The sequence below is a fragment of the Xenopus laevis genome, chromosome 8S, assembly GCF_017654675.1.
Source record: "Xenopus laevis strain J_2021 chromosome 8S, Xenopus_laevis_v10.1, whole genome shotgun sequence".
NCBI lineage: Eukaryota > Metazoa > Chordata > Amphibia > Anura > Pipidae > Xenopus > Xenopus laevis.
The window spans coordinates 74,226,204-74,244,696 of NC_054386.1; the positions used below are offsets into that span (position 1 = coordinate 74,226,204).

At 37.7% G+C, this 18,493-nt stretch overlaps 1 protein-coding gene across 2 annotated transcripts; it reads left to right on the forward strand.

The window, feature by feature from the left end:
• The first annotated feature begins 359 nt into the window (after window positions 1–359).
• vamp7.S (vesicle associated membrane protein 7 S homeolog) lies at window positions 360–17,359 on the forward strand. Of its 2 annotated transcripts, none has more exons than XM_041575045.1 (8): window positions 360–452; window positions 4,664–4,817; window positions 5,861–5,918; window positions 7,752–7,889; window positions 12,268–12,358; window positions 13,840–13,907; window positions 14,702–14,794; window positions 16,813–17,359. In XM_041575045.1, exons 2-8 carry the CDS (start codon window positions 4,672–4,674, stop codon window positions 16,879–16,881), a joined length of 663 nt encoding a protein of 220 aa, XP_041430979.1. In that variant the 5' UTR covers window positions 360–452; window positions 4,664–4,671; the 3' UTR covers window positions 16,882–17,359. The 2 variants fall into 2 exon arrangements, with proteins under 2 accessions (XP_041430979.1, XP_018088567.1); XM_018233078.2 differs by lacking the exon at window positions 360–452 and adding an exon at window positions 461–593.
• Window positions 17,360–18,493: the final 1,134 nt, after the last annotated feature.

The following is an 18,493-nucleotide window of genomic DNA, read 5'->3' on the forward strand; positions in this document are numbered from 1 at the left end:
TACACAAACATTACCTCAACATTTGACTTTTTTAATTCGTATTTTCAATTCGACCTTTGATAAATCTGCCCCTTAAATGTTGGGAGGTACTTTAAACTACCAGTAAAGTTTTTATTTAACTCATTGGTATAATTCAGAACTCTGAAACAGAAAATATAAAAGAGTTCTAAAGAAAAGTGGCCGCTGGATGACAGAGGGAATGGACGGAAACTGACACGAAATAAAGGTCTTTTATTCTTTGTTCTTTAATAGAAGTAAGAGCTGAGAGCAGAGAAAATTCGAGTAGTCCTTGCAAGGCTCAGTTAAGCGGTCTCTGCTAGTCATTCCAGCTAGGCGGCTACGTGATGCGTCACTGCGCTTACGTGTTATCGTGACGCGTGATGAGAATTGTGGCGTCGGGATTTTCTGTAAAACGGGAGGCCAGGAGTTTGCGGATATCAGCTGTGCGGAAGGTGTAAGTATCGATCCGGGAGTGTGGGCTTTGTTGTGGGAATGTGGACTGTTAGTCGTTACGCACTTCCTCAGATTAGCCGGGTGTCCTGAGCTGCAGACTGTGGAAGAGAAAGCGGAAGCGAGTGTTCTTCCCCCAGCAGGTGATGGCTGCGCTTCTCATGGGAGCTGTTAGGTGGGGGATTAACACCCTGATCTCTTTTTTCAGTGGCCATCAAAATCCTTTCAAGGTTTCCATACTGTCTTAATTGCTGCTTCAGGAAATACTACATTACTGTCACAACTGTAGAAACTAGGGAATATCTCTTTAAATGTCATGCTCTCTTATCAGTAGAACAGAAGTTGTGCATGAGCATCACCTTTTAGTGTGTTCTAGAATGTCCAATTCCTAGTAACTTTGCAATTGGTCTTTGTTTATATTTTATAGTTATTTGCCCTTTTCTCACTCTTTGCAGCTTTCAATTAGGGGTCAGGGACCCCATCTAAAAACAAATGCTCTGTAAGGCTACACATTTATTGTTATTGCCATGTTTTATTACTCCTCTTTCTATTCAGGCCTCTCCTATTCATATTCCAGTCTCTTATTCAAATCAATGCATGGTTGCTAGCGTAATTTGCACCCTAGCAACCAGATGGCTGAAATGACAAACTGGAGAGCTGCTGAATAAAAAGCTAAATAACTCAAGAACCACAAATAATAAAAAATGAAAACCCGTTGCAGAATATCACTCTCTAAATCATATGAAACATTAATTAAAAGATGAACAACCCCTTTAATCTGAGCATTTCAGCACCTCTGCCATATAAATCAACACAATCATTGTACCTTCTTCTTGGAAAGGGGGACGGGGTGGGGGCATTCATAGGAAATGAAAGCGAAAGGTAAAATTGTTTTCATTCTGGAAAAACTTGTTGTGCTGCTGGGCCTGTATTTAAAAAGTCTCAATGAACGCTGTGTTGTAGAGTTTAGTTAGTGTGTCTGCCTTGGAGTGGTAACACCTCTCGTGCCAAGTGTTAATTTTTAGCAGTGTTCTTCCTCTGCTTATATAAAGTTTCTCCCATAGTCAAATTACATTTGGCAGCTATTTTAGCAACTGACCATTCATAGTAAAAGCCAAGTCCCACTGAGACTGGTTCAGTTACATTAAGTAGGAGAAATAACAGCCTGCCAGAAAGTAGTTCCATGCAGGCACAAGTCACATGACTGGGGCAGCTGGGAAACTGACAATATGTCTAGCCCCATGTCAGATTTCAAAATTGAATATAAAAAAATCTGTTTGCTCTTTTGAGAAATGGATTTCAGTGCAGAATTCTGCTGGAGCCGCACTATTAACTGATGCGTTTCTGAAAAAGCATGTTTTCCCATGAACGTATCCCTTTAAGGTTTATTAAAGTTGAAGATATATCAAAAATCAATTGGGGGTGCCTAACTTTTGCTGAACTGGCCCAGGGTTCATCCAACGCGCTCCATGGAGTAATCCTCTCCCTGCTTGTTCTTTCTTCACATGGGTGTACATGCACAGCTAAGTGAAAAGCATAACTTTCATAAAAAAGTCAGCCTTTTCACTCTACTGCACATGTATCAGGCCTTGAAGGAAAAAGAAGCAGAAGAAGAGAATCACTCTGAGGTGCCTAATGGAAGAAGCTGGTAGGAGCATCGGCCAGGAGTATCAGGTAAGTAAATACAATCGCTGTGGGTGGCTAACTTTTGATTTTGACTTTCCTTCTCCTCTAAAGTAAAAGTTTGCCATTTGTCCTATCCCCTATAATTATCCAAGTTCTGCAACTTATTAGTAAGTTGTGCAAATATCCTCTGTACAGATATTGCTTACAGGATCAGTATGTGGCTTTTGAGGAATAGTGAGGATTCTTTAAAGGAGAGCTAAACCCCCATTTTGATAAGTCCCAATTGACCCCCTCCCTACCCCCCCACTGCACAGTCTTACCCCTAAATCCTGTCCCCCCATGAAATAGCGGCTGCATATGCAGAGTGAGCACAGCGGAGCTCACAGGTACCACCTTCTTCTCTTCGGTAATATCAGTCGCTATTTCTTGGGGGGGGGGCAGAATTCAGCGGTAAGACAATGCAGGGGCTGGCAGGGAGGGGGGCCAGTGGGGACTTATCACAAGGGGGGTATAGTTCTCCTTTAAAATTACATTTTCTGTATTCAACTTCTGTAAATTAGTGTGAAATTCAGAGGCAGTTTTGTGCAGTGTTGTGGGATGTATTTGAGGACATAAACTTTAGATAAGGCAGCCTTGTCCATTGAAGTAGCTGTACTAAGCAATGTGGTATTGCATTATACCTGCAACATCCAAGCTGAAATCCAGGTCTAGTTTTCTCGTGACTGTAAAAATGCTGATTACATTAATAGCATCCACCCCCTTCCTAATAGCTGCCAAAATGTTTGGGGAAGTTGCAGCAGTTTCTCTTCTCAGGCTAATCTTGTAACAACCGCTAACCATGAGAGCAACCCTATTTAAAGTGCCAATTAATGTTTGTCGAATGTTGCTGCTGCTGTTGTTGCCAGTACTGTCAGGACAGGGATTACATCACATAACATGTACAAATTTAGCATTGAAATACTGTAATCAGGAATTCAGACTTTAAAATTGAAATGTAATATACAGATCTTACATGCAGAAAAACACGAGATTAATATCTGAAGCAACTCGACTTGTTGGTCAGTTTTTAAAACATTTCCCCACTCATCCAGTATTAGCATTATGATGAATGATTGTTCCCCAGTGCATTCTATTAGCACAGTGAACGGAATTCATTTCAGTAATCAGTGCGGGTGTTTGTCAGGGGAGACATATAATATATATTATATTTAACAGTTAGGGGTACATGATAAGTATACTTGACCGTATTATAAAGTTCCATGTTTAGGTAAATGCAAATTTCGCGCACATTGGAACATATATAACATAATTTGCCACATTATGTTTAAAGGTTTTAGAATGCACCAATAAAGTATGGAAACTTTACTGTAGCCTGTTTATCACTGATACACGAAAACATTTTGTTCCAAATAGAATTTTAGTGCAAACAGCCTACAAACAATAGAGGGAAAAAAAGGACACAAGACCTCCAAAAAATTGCTTTAGTCTAGGTCATACAATTCCAAGGTGACTTAAATTTTTGGAAATGACAATGCCTTATTTTTAAACACTTGCAATATGGTTGATTGTCTTGTAATGGTTATTACAGACCTGAAAAAAATTCTATTCTCATGTACCTTTTCCACTAGTACTGGCCTATGACTAAGGCTGCTCTAACTATTCCATAGCAATATATTATACCAATCTTCTGCTTAATTGTATGTATTATACAGGAATGCATAGATGGAGACTAGGGAGGGGATACGAAATTCCTTGGACATGCAGCTTGTGTTCAATGTGTATTTTGAATGCAGACTTTCTCCACAAATTATCGTATTGCTAACAATCTACATTGGTTCTCTCACCCTTAAAAGTGAACTCCAGATTTCAAACTAAAATTTGATAAAGAGGCCCACATAACACAGACACCCCTAATATATCCATCACAGTTACCTGTTCCTTCAAAAAGTATGACATTTTCTATGCTGAAATCCAGCTGTTTAACAGTTTTTCTCTTTCTGCATCATTTGAAATCCTGGCAGGGAAGGAGGGACTAAACACTGATGTTACAAATTGTAACAACTTCTCCACAGCTTACAGACAACATGCAGGAACTACATAACCCACAATGCATTGCACTGTGATGTTCTGTTCCTTATTGAAATCACATGTGCAGGGAATTGTGGGTTTTGGAGGATGCAGGCTGAGGACAGATGGCTGTTGATACAATGTAACAGTAGTCAGCCAGCTAAGCAAAGTAGTCAGAGAGATCAGCAGGGGGCTAGGCTTAGGGAACTGGTCCAAACCATTAAAAATCACGAAAAGTCTGCATAATTTTTATTTGATGTATATTGTAAAGTTGCTTAAAATAATGTTTACTTTTCATAAATCTTACGTTATGTTTTTATGGAGTTCCCCTTTAATGGCTATGGATCACTGGCTCTCTGAAGTACATAAACACCAAAAGCACTTTCATTTTCATTTTGCATTGTGTAAAACAGGTATGGACCTTGGAGCCTTTTTTACACACAATTTGATTGTAGGTAAATGGACTGACAAATGCATCCTCTTTAGTCTTTGCTAAACTGTATTATATTTGCTGTTTCAGGTGCAAGCATGGCTATCCTATTTTCTGTTGTTGCTAGAGGAACCACTATACTTGCTAAACATGCTTGGTGCGGTGGAAACTTCTTGGAGGTGACTGAGCAGATCCTAGCAAAGATCCCATCAGAGAACAACAAACTCACATATTCCCATGGAAGGTCAGTTGCTTAATGTTTTTTTTTTTTGTAGATTAAAGGCAGGATAATTTATTAATGGCAACATTTTATATAGAGAGGATAAAAAATATATTGCGAGGATTTATCGGTGTGCTGCAGCGTGTATTTTTTGGATTACATAAAGAATAGTAGAGATAGACACTCGCAAATTAAAATGCATTCCATTTATTTACACTATAACTTAAAGGAGAAGTAACTCCTTGACCACCTCCACTGCTTACTTCACTGTCACCACTCCAAGCTCCCTGCCTGCAGTATTTATTCTTTTAGAGGTCTTGCCTTTTGCTGACCTGCTATAAAATTGCAGATGTCCGCAGTGGAGTTCAAAGGCGTCATCTTATGATCCTCTTCTGTAGAGCAGCAACACTAATCTTTGAGGAGCATGCACAGTTAAATCTATGTCCTGGAACAGCTTCTACTGCGCATGCTCCCACAAAATATGTAATGGCAACTGTCAGCAGAGGATGAGAACACAAACAGAAGCTGGCCCCTTTGAGCTCCGCTGCACAACTCTGCAATTTTATAGCGGGTCAGCAGTAGGGAGGCATCTAAAAAAGAATAAATACTCCAGACAGGGAGCTTGGAGTGGGGGCAGTGATGTGAGCAGTGGAGGGGGTCAAGGGTTTTGTTCTCCTTTAAAGAAAATTTAGGAGCTCTGCCCCAAAGAGCTTGCAATCTGAAAAGAGAAGGGGTATGAAACATAAATGTGTGGTTGAAAGCAGTCATGCACGTTCTGCCATACTGACACCTATATAGCTAAGTACTGTAGTTTTTATGAGCCCTCGTAATAACTTAATCTCAAGAACAATCTAATACATTGCATGCTTTTAGCAGAAGCAATGCATTTTGTACTATCGTTTTTTACTAATAGCAAATTATTTACTAAAAAAAACCTAAAGCTACTTTTTAATTGGGTGCAAGCATAATCTGGCTAACGTGGTTATTCTAATTGTCAGTCTCAAGTGTTCATTATTTCTTTACACAAATTACCAAACACTAATGTGGCTTCTGTACTTCCTTTTCAGCTATTTGTTTCATTTCATTTGCCAAGACAGAATAATATACCTTTGCATAACTGATGATGTAAGTATCATAAATAATCCTATTGTAAGCAGGTTTGTTAAAGGGATACTCTCATCACATACCTTTCCCAGCCTTTAAGCACAAAATGGACACATCTAGGGGCAAATGCATCCAGGGTCGAATATCGAGGGTTAATTAACCCTCGATATTCGACTGGGGAATGAAAATCCTTTGAATATCGAAGTCGAAGGATTTTGCACAAATACTTCGATCGAACGATCGAAGGAATATCCTTCGACCAAAAAAAGTTAGCCAAGCCTATGGGGACCTTCCCCATGGGCTAATATTGAGTTTGGTAGCTTTTAGGTGGCGAACTAGGGGGTTGAAGTTTTTTCTTAAAGAGACAGTACTTTGACTATCGAATGGTCGAATAGTCGAACGATTTTTAGTTCGAATCGTCCGATTCGAAGTCGAAGGTCGAAATAGCCCAAAAAACACTTAGAAATTCGACGTTTTTTTCTTCTATTCCTTCACTTGAACTTAATGAATGGGCCCCCTAGAGTTCTGTTATCTATCTGATTTATATAGGGGTTTTCTTTTTTAGAGTTGTTCCGTACATATATCATTTTTCTGGAACTTGCCTAGTCTATGGTACATTACTTTGTGAGATAAAGGGTGTACCTATGCTGATTCATATTCTACAATGCATTGTAATTTAGAGTAAGAATGTTATTTGCAATGGTGCTTTGTTTATTAGATTATTAAAATGAGGACTTTCCTTCATTCATGAAGGCCTCTGTCAGGCGGGATCTATACATTGGGGCAGATATAACAAAATGCGAGATTAGAACTCTGCACAGAAAAACTCACCCACTTTCTACTCATTCGAATGGGATTTATAAAAGTGTATTTATCAATACATTTGATAAATATGATTCTAAAAATCCCATACAAATGAATAGAAAGTGGAGTTTTTCTGTGGCGAGTTCTTATCTCACCTTTTGATAAATCTGCCCCAATGTATTGTAAAGTTTAAAATGTCAAAAATATTGTTACAAAAAAGGTATGCTCTCATGTATTGTAATACCTACTACAGGTATGGGATCGGTTATCCAGAAACCTGTTATCCAGAATTACGGAAAGGCCGTCTCTCATAGACTCCATTATAATCAAATAATCCAGATTTTTAAAAATGATTTCCTTTTTCTCTGTAATAGTAAAACAGTAGCTTGTACTTGATCCCAACTAAGATATAATTAACCCTTATTGGAAGCAAAACCAACCTATTGTTGTTTATTTAATGTTTACATGATTTTCTAGTAGACTTAAGTCATGAAGATCCAAATTCCGGAAAGATCTGTTATCCGGAAAACCCCAGGTCCCAAGCATTCTGGATAACAAGTCCCATACCTGTATTTAATTTTGTTCACATGGTTAGCAAAGATCTGCCTTTGCTACATCTTCACATTTGCTATTATGATACATGGTGTAAGATTTTATATGGTTATGGTTGTAACTTTTGAAATTGACTTCACAAGGCCCTTAGTACTTAAAAAAGTCATTCTATTTAGTATTACACAATGGCACATACTAATAAAAAAGTATATTTTATGAAAATGGTTTATTTAGATAAAGCAGGGTTTTACATGCCGGCTGTTTTATGCAAAATATTTGTATAGATATGTACATTGTTCGAGAACTTTTTTTTTTTCTTTAATAATTAGAATAACGTAACATGGGGTCTGCCTTAATTTAGATTTGTTTATAAGCAACTGTACATTTTTTTTTTTTTTGTCCTGACGTACCAATACTACTCTTACAGTCTGTAAATTAGGTTTATTTTATCCCAGCCACAGTTGACTTCTCTGTTAACACATAATTCTACTTTAATAGGACTTTGAGCGTTCCAGAGCGTTTAATTTCTTGAATGAAATTAAGAAACGATTTCAGACAACCTATGGATCCAGAGCACAGACAGCACTTCCTTATGCCATGAACAGTGAATTTTCTAGTGTGCTTGCAGCGCAGTTGGTAAGGAACCTTAGGGGCATTCTTGGGCGTTTTCTGGCACGGACATCTTTGTGCTGTTAAAGGGGTTGTTCACCTTCAAACAACTAGTTGGTTTCAGATAGATCACCAGAAATAACGACTTTTCCCAATTGCTTTCTATATCCTATGTGTGACCGTTTTTCTAATATTGATGTAAAGTGTAATTTTTCACCTTCTAAAGCAGCTCTGGGGGGGTCGCTGACCCTGAAAACTGTTTTAAATTGATACATTTAGTTGATACATTTCTTATCTTTGTCCCTGCTGAGTAGAATCTCTGGGTTTCATTACAGGCAGCTGTTAGAATTGATAAAATAGTTGCTAATACTCCAGAGATACTGCTGAGAAATGTATCCACTAAATGCTGCAAAATTGCAACAGTCTAGAGTCTGCACCTGAATTACTGATCTGCCAGATTTAAACACCAGACTGTGACATTCAACTTTAAACTTAGATTTTGGAAAAACAGTAACTTAAACTATGGTATGTTGTAATTGTTATTAAAAAGACACTGCCATTCATCAGGTTGTTCTGTAGTTCTTGCCATAGAAAGATGGGGAATACAATACATACAAATCTGTCAGTCCCTACTAGCCAGGTAAGTTTATAGTTATATAATACAAAGGTAAATAATTGAAATAAAGCAAAAATAGAATTAAGACCAGTTTCAAAGCAGCACAACATCTGTGTACGGTTTACAATGTTAACTAGACATTAAGGGGCAGATTTATCAAAATGTGAGATTAGGACTCACAGAAAAACTCACTCACTTTCTATTCATTCCATTGGGATTTTTAAAAAGCATATCTATCAAAGTCATTGATATATATGCTTCTAAAAATCCCATAGGAATAAATAGAAAGTGAGTGGGTTTTTCTGTGGTGTGTTATTTAGAAGTAGAACTCCTCCTTTAAATGAGCACTAAAGTTGAACTAAATAAGTAGGGTAGAAATGTTACATTATGTTTTCGGCTTCTGTACCAACCCAAGGCAACCACAGCCATTTAGCAGTCAAGATCTGTGTCTCCAAAGATGCCCCAGTAGTTCCCCTTCTTCTTTTCTGCTGATTCACTGCACATGCTCTGTACTGCTGTCACTTACTGAGTTTAGAGACTGACTCAAAATATACAGAACACAGAATATAAATGTCACAATATAAGGATGATTGGTAATTAATACAGATAATTACTAAATGGCAGCACAGAAACCAGTGCAACTAGCATCAGAGTTTAATAATTAGTCCTGTAGCATCAGCTTCCTGTAGCCTCATTTTCTGCTTGATAATTTGCAACGACCCCTAAACTTTGCTTCTCAACAGCTGCTCAGAGCCCACTGAGCATGTGAGTGTCAGACACTTTCCAAGATGGTGACCCCCTGTGACAAGTTTGAAGTCCTGGATCATTGCTGCTAATGAGAAGCTGAAACTTTAGGCTGGTGCAATAAATTCAGTATATAAAATATGACATTTCTAACCATATTAATTTTCAGGGTTTAGTTCTCCGTTAAAAGAGGACTAAAGATTTTAAATGAATATCGCTAGAAATTCATTTTATCTACTGAACTTCATCAGCTAAGAGGTTCAGCATCCCTATAATAGTACTAACCAATATCTTATTACTTTTTTTAGAAGATAAATCAATTGTTTTATCAAATGCTACAGGTCTGCTTACTAAATTCTGTTGAAGAGTGCACTGATTTATTCTGCTGTGGAATGTGAATCCGGATTAATTACTTATTAGAGATTTTTATTATTATTAATAATAACCATAAAAAATGTAAAGCATGGTCCTGGAAGGAGCACACACCACTAAAAATCAAATGCCTGGGTGCTGATGAATAACCAATGTAAAAGAAAACCGAGCATAGCACTCATCAGTTCTTTAAAAAAATGAAAAAAATGTTTTATTTCAAGCCTGTTTGGGTCATTACCTGTGACCTTTTTCAAGGGGATACAAACAGAAAAGCTTGCGTGATATATATATATATATATATATATATATATATATAGATAGATAGATAGATAGATAGATAGATAGATAGCAACCAAAAAACCGCACTCACAGGGCTTGATTCGTGCAAACAAAAGTGGTTTTTATTCCGACGTTTCAGCTCTAACACTCGAGCCTTCTTCAGGAAGTTCAACATCGGAATAAAAAACACTTTTGTTTGCACGAATCAAGCCCTGTGAGTGCGGTTTTTTGGTTGCTATCTGTATTATTATATAACCAGCACCCAGGCATATTTTTTATGTGAGTGCTCCAGTATATATTATATCACACAGAAAAGGTCCGCGCACTCAGGACTTAAATAAAAATGTTTTATTGAATGACTAACGTTTCAGCCTCTCCGAGGCCTTTCTCAAAGTGTGGAAAAGCACAATATGAATGCCTTAAATACACATGATGGGAGGAAACGTTAATTGGCTGTCCTATCAACATTGTCATGAGATAGTTGAACTACATGTATAACCATTACAAAAAACATTACAAAACAACAAATTACATATATTTGAGGACCGCACTTACTATACCTCATTTTATTATTGCTTTTAACACAAAAGAGGGTTCTTAATTGCAGACCTTACACCTGCACTCAAGCTCTGCTACTTTGTAACACAAACGGTCTAGCTAATAGCAATTGTATACAAGACAGGAAATGTTTGTTACTTAGTATTGTTTTTAATTTTTTAGCTAGCCAAATGAAAAGGGTTTTTACTTACAGCAGTATTGACACAATATATGTAAGGAAGGACATATACATGTGTATATATATATACATGATGGACACGGAACATTATGTATTATGTTTATTATGGCAGGTTAAAATAGAGTTAAAAGGTTGAACTTGATGGACGTATATCTTTTTTTCAACCTAACTTACTATGTGTATGCTACTAATGTATATTAATATGTTTAATGGTGGCACAGATCTATAGGGCTGTGGTTGTCCAAAATATAACGTGTAGCATGTCTAGGCTGCTTCTTCTTTTAGGCTTTAGTTTTCCTTTAAGTATCTGTGGGAGCATGTTCATCTTTCTCCAGATATCATTGGTTGGGTGTAAAACTTGAAAAGTGAAATAGAAAAGCAAGGCAGCAGTACTTGGGTTTGCTTAGCTGTCTGTTAGCAAGCAAATGGCCTTTCACACAGCACCTTTATAGATAGCCAGTTAACTATCATGCGAGCATTTAGTGATTATGAATAGACTCACCCTAAGCCTGTCACATGGAAACATGTGATCTTGATTCACAGCAGACATAGTGTGTGAACATTCCTTGATCCTGGGTTCAGGAATCATAAGACCCACATAATACGGAGATGGAATTTCTTTCAAGCCTCCATTGTACTGGTTATTGATGGTGGTTAAAATGTTCAGTTTTTTTGTAATTAGTATGTTTTCAGGACTAGACACAAAGATTGAATAGATAATAATACTCTTTTAGTGGTGTGGTTATTGACTGTATTGACACTTTGTGAAAACAAATATTAATGGCTGCTCATGTAGCCAAGGGCCTGATGTGAATGTTCTGTAACCCCCCTCTTTATCAACTGACTTATCCAGTGTGGAAGGCATTCCCGGTAATTTTTAAAATCATTCTCAGTGTCAAGTTGACTATAGTCTGACAGGAAACGGATCCTCTGTGGATGTGGAAGTCTGTAGTATGTGTTATACGTGGTGGTGTTTAAGTAGCATTGCCTAGATTCTCTGGAAACTCCACGTTCTGATATCTGTAACTGTTGCCCATCATAAGCTTTTGCAGTGACTGCCATAAAATATATGGTGGTGTATTCATGTGAGCCTTTTTTTTGCAAAGCTGCAGATGCTCTCTTTGATTTACGCTAACTGCTATATGCTACGTTCACATCTGCAGAGGTATGGACAGTGAAGGAACATGTTCCATGTATACATTCTTATAATAGCCAAAGTGATTAGAAGTTGGTTTATGCAGCGTTATGGGCAGAGACACATGCTCAGATTCGGGGAGGTTTAGTCACCGGCGATTAATCAATCGCCTCTTCTTCTGGTGACTAATCTCCCCGTACTGCATTCCCATCGGCTAGAATTTGAATCAGCGACGGGATAACACTCGGAGCACTTTGTTTACCAAAGTCACCCGAAGTTTCCTTCAAATTCAGAAAACAAAGTGCTCTGAGTGCCATCCTGCCGGCGATTTACATTTTAGTTGGTGGGAAGGCAGTTCGGGAAGATTAGTCACCCGAAGAAGAGGCAATTTGTCGCCGGGCAACTATTCTCCCAGAATCTGAGCATGTGTCTTTTCCATAAAGCACACCTCTATCCATTCACAGTACTTATTTAGTAATAGTGTGGACTAAATTTATAATAGACATTTCTTATCTTTCATTAGAAACACCATTCTGAAAATAAGAGTATTGATCGTGTAGCAGAGACTCAAGCACAAGTAGATGAACTGAAAGGAATTATGGTCCGAAATATAGGCAAGTACAAACTGTAGAAATGTTTGCTCTGATGATTTTATTGCTACTGATATCCCTTTTTTAAATTATAATACAGTGCTGCCTTTCCACAATTATTTGCACACATTAAACATTGTTCACGTCAGTTCCCTGCCCCATTGTTACAGTCTGAGACCCCTATCACATTCACACACTATAGTTAGTTATTTAGTGCCAAGTTCTGGCTGTTTTTGGAAAGTGGGAGGAAATCGGACACCGTTTGTTGCATGTAAATTTGATTTGGCTTAATCTATCAACTGTCCTTTAAGGAAGAGGCACAAGTGACATTTTTGAGAATTTTGCTTATATGTTTGAGGCAAAAAAAAAAAAAAAAAAAACCCTGTAGGACAAACTAACAGTTGTACTGGGTCCCACAAAAACTTGGCTTTGTGACTATGCTTTGTACACCTATAACAAAGTTGCATTTTGGCCCTGTATACTTGTGATGCATGGATTAGCCAGGTTCAGGCTGACCAATATTAACAGTTAAACTTAAGGTGGCCATACACGGAGATATCCACTCGTTTGTCGATGTCAAGGTGGGCAATATCGGGCTGATCCGATCGTGAATGGGAACGGGCGGTCAGAACGCGGGACCGCATCAACACATCCGATCGAGATCTGGACGACTTTCGGCCAGATCTCTTGATCGGGGAAGCCCGTCGGGGGGGGGGGGCCCATACATGGGCCAATAAGCTGCCGACTAGGTTTGCGCAAATTCACGAAGATCCGAAGTTGCGCACAAGTTACCGATCCTTTGCAAAGTTGTGCTAGCGATGTTACGATCAGCGGTTCGAAGTTACGGTAGGGAAGGCAAATTTGCAAGCGGCGTGCAGTTAAAGCACAATGGACGTATATGCAGCAGCAAACACATTACACTACACAAGGCCAGGGAACCTTAATAAATGTATTCTAATGCCCTACACGTGTGCACACAGTATAGTTTAAGTGCCATATGTTATCAAATATAGGGGGAAATTCGATCTTTTTCAGCCTATCACCCTATAAAAAGTAAAAGACGCCAGCGTTTTTTTGGGACTTACAAAAAATTTCAACTTTGATCCATCCCTATCTACTCTATTGCCCTTTGCCTGGTCTGAGGTGCTGAAGTAAAGTCTGGCGCAAGAGGTAACGTTCACGAAAATCTGCAAGTTAGTGAATTAGCGTAGTTACGTCCCTTCACCATAGCGCAGCTTCGTCTGGTGTAAGGGGTGTGAAGTAGCGGTAGAGTAGGTCCACTTCGCTATTTACGGCACCCGTTAGTAAATCGGCGAAGTTGCAAAATGACGTCTAGCTGCTGAATTTTCACTAGCGTTAGCCACTTCGCCCTTTAGTAAGTTTGCCCCAATGTCATCTTTAATTTCACTCTTTGATAATATTCCCCATGGAATCTGCCTTCTCCCCCTCCTTAAAAATAAAGTCACCACCTGACAAGCACTTTTATTTTGGCTTCTTATTTCCAGATCTAGTTGCCCAAAGAGGAGAACGATTAGAGCTGCTGATAGATAAAACAGAAAGCCTAGTTGATTCTGTAAGTATGCATACTTTTTAAAAATTTCTTCTCTACTGGACTTGTATGTGTATATTTTTTTTTTATTCCTGTTTTTAATTTTAGAAAATATTGGTTATAAATGAGAGTGAATATCAAATCTTTAGAATGATGTAATCCTAACCGTGATGAACTTGAAATACAGGTAGGGAAATATTTTCTTGTAGTATGCCCATTATCTGCCACTTCTCAGGCCAGGGTATAGTAAGTTGATGATGTCCTACAAATATGAAGACCATGGGATGAATTGGGAGGCTTGTTGCCCATTACACACCCATGAAGGACATGTCTAGCCACAGGCCTCCAGTTGGGACCAATTTAGTACAGGTATAGGATCCCTTATCCGGAAAGCTCCGAATTACGGAATGGCTGTCTCCCATAGACTCCATTTTATCCAAATAATCCAAATTTTTAAAAATGATTTCCTTTTTCTCTGTAATAATAAAACAGTATCTTGTACTTGATCCCAACTAAGATATAATTAATCCTTATTGGAAGCAAAACCAGCCTATTGGGTTTATTTAATGTTTAAATGAATTTCTAGTAGGCTTAAGGCATGAAGACCCAAATTACGGAAAGATCCATTATCCGGAAAACCCCAGGTCCCGAGCATTCTGGATAACCGGTCCCATACCTGTAGTTTTTAACAGATTACTAGATCTATTATATAGGGTGTTACATTCTGTGACATGTTATATTATATCTGCATTACTGTGAATTACTACTACTTTGGTGCACTATGACCGTGAAGTTTATTCTTTATCACTTTCTTTAAGTCTGTCACGTTCAAGACCACAAGCAGAAACCTGGCCAGAGCTATGTGCATGAAAAACATGAAGCTGACGATCATAATTGTTATTGTAACCATAGTAAGTGCTCCTCTCTTCCTTATTTGTTGCTTTTGAAATGATTTGGTAAATGCAAAGCCACAGGGGTTTTCGTTATTATCGGTCTGTAAATATTATAAAGATATATAAAAATATCCTATTAGATGTATTCTTTCTCTCGGTTGATAAATGAGCACACAGGAAGAAATGGTGCTCCCAGTAAATATCTTATCAATAGCGCTTTCACTCCACATACACTGAGACATGTATGATTTATACCAATGAGTAACCTTGGTGGTTTACCAGAATCGTCAATGGCGGCCCTGAAAGTAATAATGTAAAAGTCATGGTGGGATAAAACTGGTGCAAAGGAGACTGAATACACTATCTGAAGGGAACAGTGAAGTGAGCCTTTGTCTTTTGGTGTTTTTTCAAAATGTACCCAAACAAATTTAAATCTTCCCTATCAGCATAATGATCTGTTGTACAGACACATCAGTCCTATGTCCTGCTAGAATGCTGTCTCATCATTTTCATTGGCTGTTTGTTCTCCCTAGAGCCTCTATAGATGCTGCCACGCCCCATGCGCTCCTTATTTTTATGCTGTTTTGGTCATTAATGTTGAATATTTCTTCTGGTATTGCTGATGTTATTTATTGTAAAAAAAAAAAAAAGGGGGGGGGCTAATGTAAAAAGTGGACGTTTGCTACTTGTCTAGTGACCCATAGCAACTAATCAGCTGGGAAGAATTTAGTGGTCATCTGTTTGGTTGCTATGAGTTACGTGGCCAAATCGTATTTATTATGTAAACTGTATTAAAGGGGTTGTTTTTTTGCGATAACTTTTAGTATGATGTACAGAGCGATATTCTGAGACAATTTGCAATTGGTTTTAATTTTTTATTATTTGTGGTTTTTGAGTTATTTAGCTTTTTTTATTCAGCAGCACTCCAATTTGCATTTTAAAGGAAAACTATATCCCCGAAATGAATACTTAAGCAACAGATAGTTTATATCAAAATGAATGACATATTAAAGAATCTTACCAAACTGGAATATATATTTACATAAATATTGCCCTTTTACATCTCTTGCCTTGAGCCACCATTTCGTGACTCTATCTGTGCTGCCTCAGAGATCACCTGACCAGAAATACTACAACACTAACTGTAACAGGAAGAAGTGAGGAAGCAAAAGGCAGAACTCTGTCTGTTAATTGGCTCATGTGACCTTACATGTGGTTTGTATGTGTGCATAGTGAATCTTACGATCTCAGGGGGCGGCCCTTATTTTTTAAAATGGCAATTTTCTATTTATGATTACCCAATGGCACATACTACTAAAAAAGTATATTATTATGATAATGGTTCATTTACATGAAGAAGGGTTTTACACATGAGCTGTTTTACTCAGTATCTTTTAATAGAGACCTACATTGTTTGGGGGGTATAGTTTTCCTTTAAGCAATCTTATAGCTAGGGTCCAAATTATCCTAGAAACCATGCACTGGTTTGAATAAGAGACTGGAATATGAATCGGAGAGGGCCTAGAAATAAAGATGAGTAATTAAAAGTAGCCATAACAATACTAGGGATGCACCGAATCCAGAATTCGGCTTTTTTCAGCAGGATTCAGATCAGCATCCGAATCCTTCTGCCCGACCGAATCCTAATTTGTATATGCATTACATTTTTTCCCCTTCCCATCCCTAATTTGCATATGCAAATTAGGATTTGGTTCGGCCAAATCTTTCGAGAAGGATTCAGGGTTGGTCGAATCCAAAATAGTGGATTCGGTGCATCCGTAAACAGTACATTTGTAGCCTTAAAGAGAATTTGCTTTTTAGAAGGGGTCAGCGACGCCCATTTGAAAGCTAAAAAAAAAGTCAGAAAAAGGCAAATACCTATAAAACTATAAAAAAAATAATAATGAAAACCAGTTGAAAAGTTGCTTAGAATTGGCTATACTAAAACATACTAAAAGTTACCTTAAAGGTGAACCAGCCCTTTAAGTATCTTTTTTTTTTAAGTATCTAATTTGTTTGATCTTCTCCCCATATAGGTTATCATCTACATTATTGTGTCGGCAGCATGTGGGGGGCTGTCATGGCCAAACTGTGTGAAGAAGTAGTGTTTTCTAGTGCTCGAGGATTGCCCAGGAATGAGGAAAACAGTGTTTCACACACGTAACATCCTATAGAAAAGAGACTTGAAACCAAGCCTTTCCCCTTGGATGTGATGACTTGTTTTGTCCTCCTCATTATTCTCTTCATCCTTCCCTAATGGACTTCTGCTGTATCTCATATATAAGGGAAAAAGAGGAGAGTGCTGCATCACGTTGCACAAACAGAGCGTTGGAAGAAAAACTGGTGAATACAAATCGGCATTTTGTCTGTTTTCTGTTTTTTTTTTTTTTGTTTTTTTTTTTTGTCCATTGTGTGCCACTGAAAATTAACTTCCATGACTTTTATCTGCAAAGGGTTTGTGTTTTAGTCTTAAAGGAAAACTATACCCCCAAAATAAATACTTGAGCAACAGATAGTTTATATCAAATTAAGTGGCATATTAAAGAATCTTACCAAACTGGAATATATATTAAAGTAAATATTGCCCTTTTACATCTCTTGCCTTGAACCACCGTTTTGTGATGGTATGTGTGCTGTCTCAGAGATCACCTGACCAGAAATACTACAACTCTAACTGTAACAGGAAGAAGTATTGAAGCAAAAGACACAACTCTGTCTGTTAATTGGCTCATGTGACCTAACATGTATGGTTTGTTTATGTGCACCGTGAATCATACAATCCCAGGGGGACGGCCCTTATTTTTTTAAAATGGCAATTTTCTATTTATGATTACCCAACGGCACATACTACTAGAAAATGGTTTATTTATCTTTTTATAGAGACCTACATTGATTGGGGGGTATAGTTTTCCTTTAACTGAAAATGTTTTTTTCCTTTCACTTTTAACCCTGTTCTTAGAGGCATATTCATTTTTGTAGCTGTATTGCATTGTGTATCATATGACCAGTTTGATTGTTTGACCCGCTGAAATATACTGTATGCCATACTCCATTCCATGTGCCACATTTAGACACACATTTTCTGGTAGCTCATGTTAAATTATTAAAATGTATTAAGACTGTGTTCTCATTTTTTATAAAAAATTATCCATGTATACCCAGTGGCGGGATAGATTCCCGGAAATATAAGGCACTTCTGGCCGACATAGAGAACCTATTTTCAGATAATATATAACAAGTTAAATTTATTTGAGAAGGCCTCATCATTAGGTGTTTGCCTGTGTCTGAAATGATGGCAGACTGCTACTTGAAAAACAAAATCTTTTTATACATGACATTAAGGGGCAGATTTATCAAGGGTCGAATTTGAAAAACTTCAAAATTAGAATTCAAAAAGACCAACTGAAATTAAGTTGAAGTTTTAATTTGGCCAAATAGGTCCGTTCGAATCGTACAAATCGAACTCATAGCGAATGCGAATCAACGTTCCCCCCCCCCCCAAAAAATTTTGATTTTTCACCAATTGACTCCAAATAGGTTTTAGGATGTCCCCCATAGGCTAAAACAGCAATTCGGCAGGTTTTAGATGGTGAATCGTCGAAGAGACATTACATGATCAATTTCGATATTTGGATTTTTTAATTTTTTCAAATCGAATTTGAACTATTAGAAGTACACAAAAAAATAGCTTGAGATTCTGATTTTGAAAATTCACCT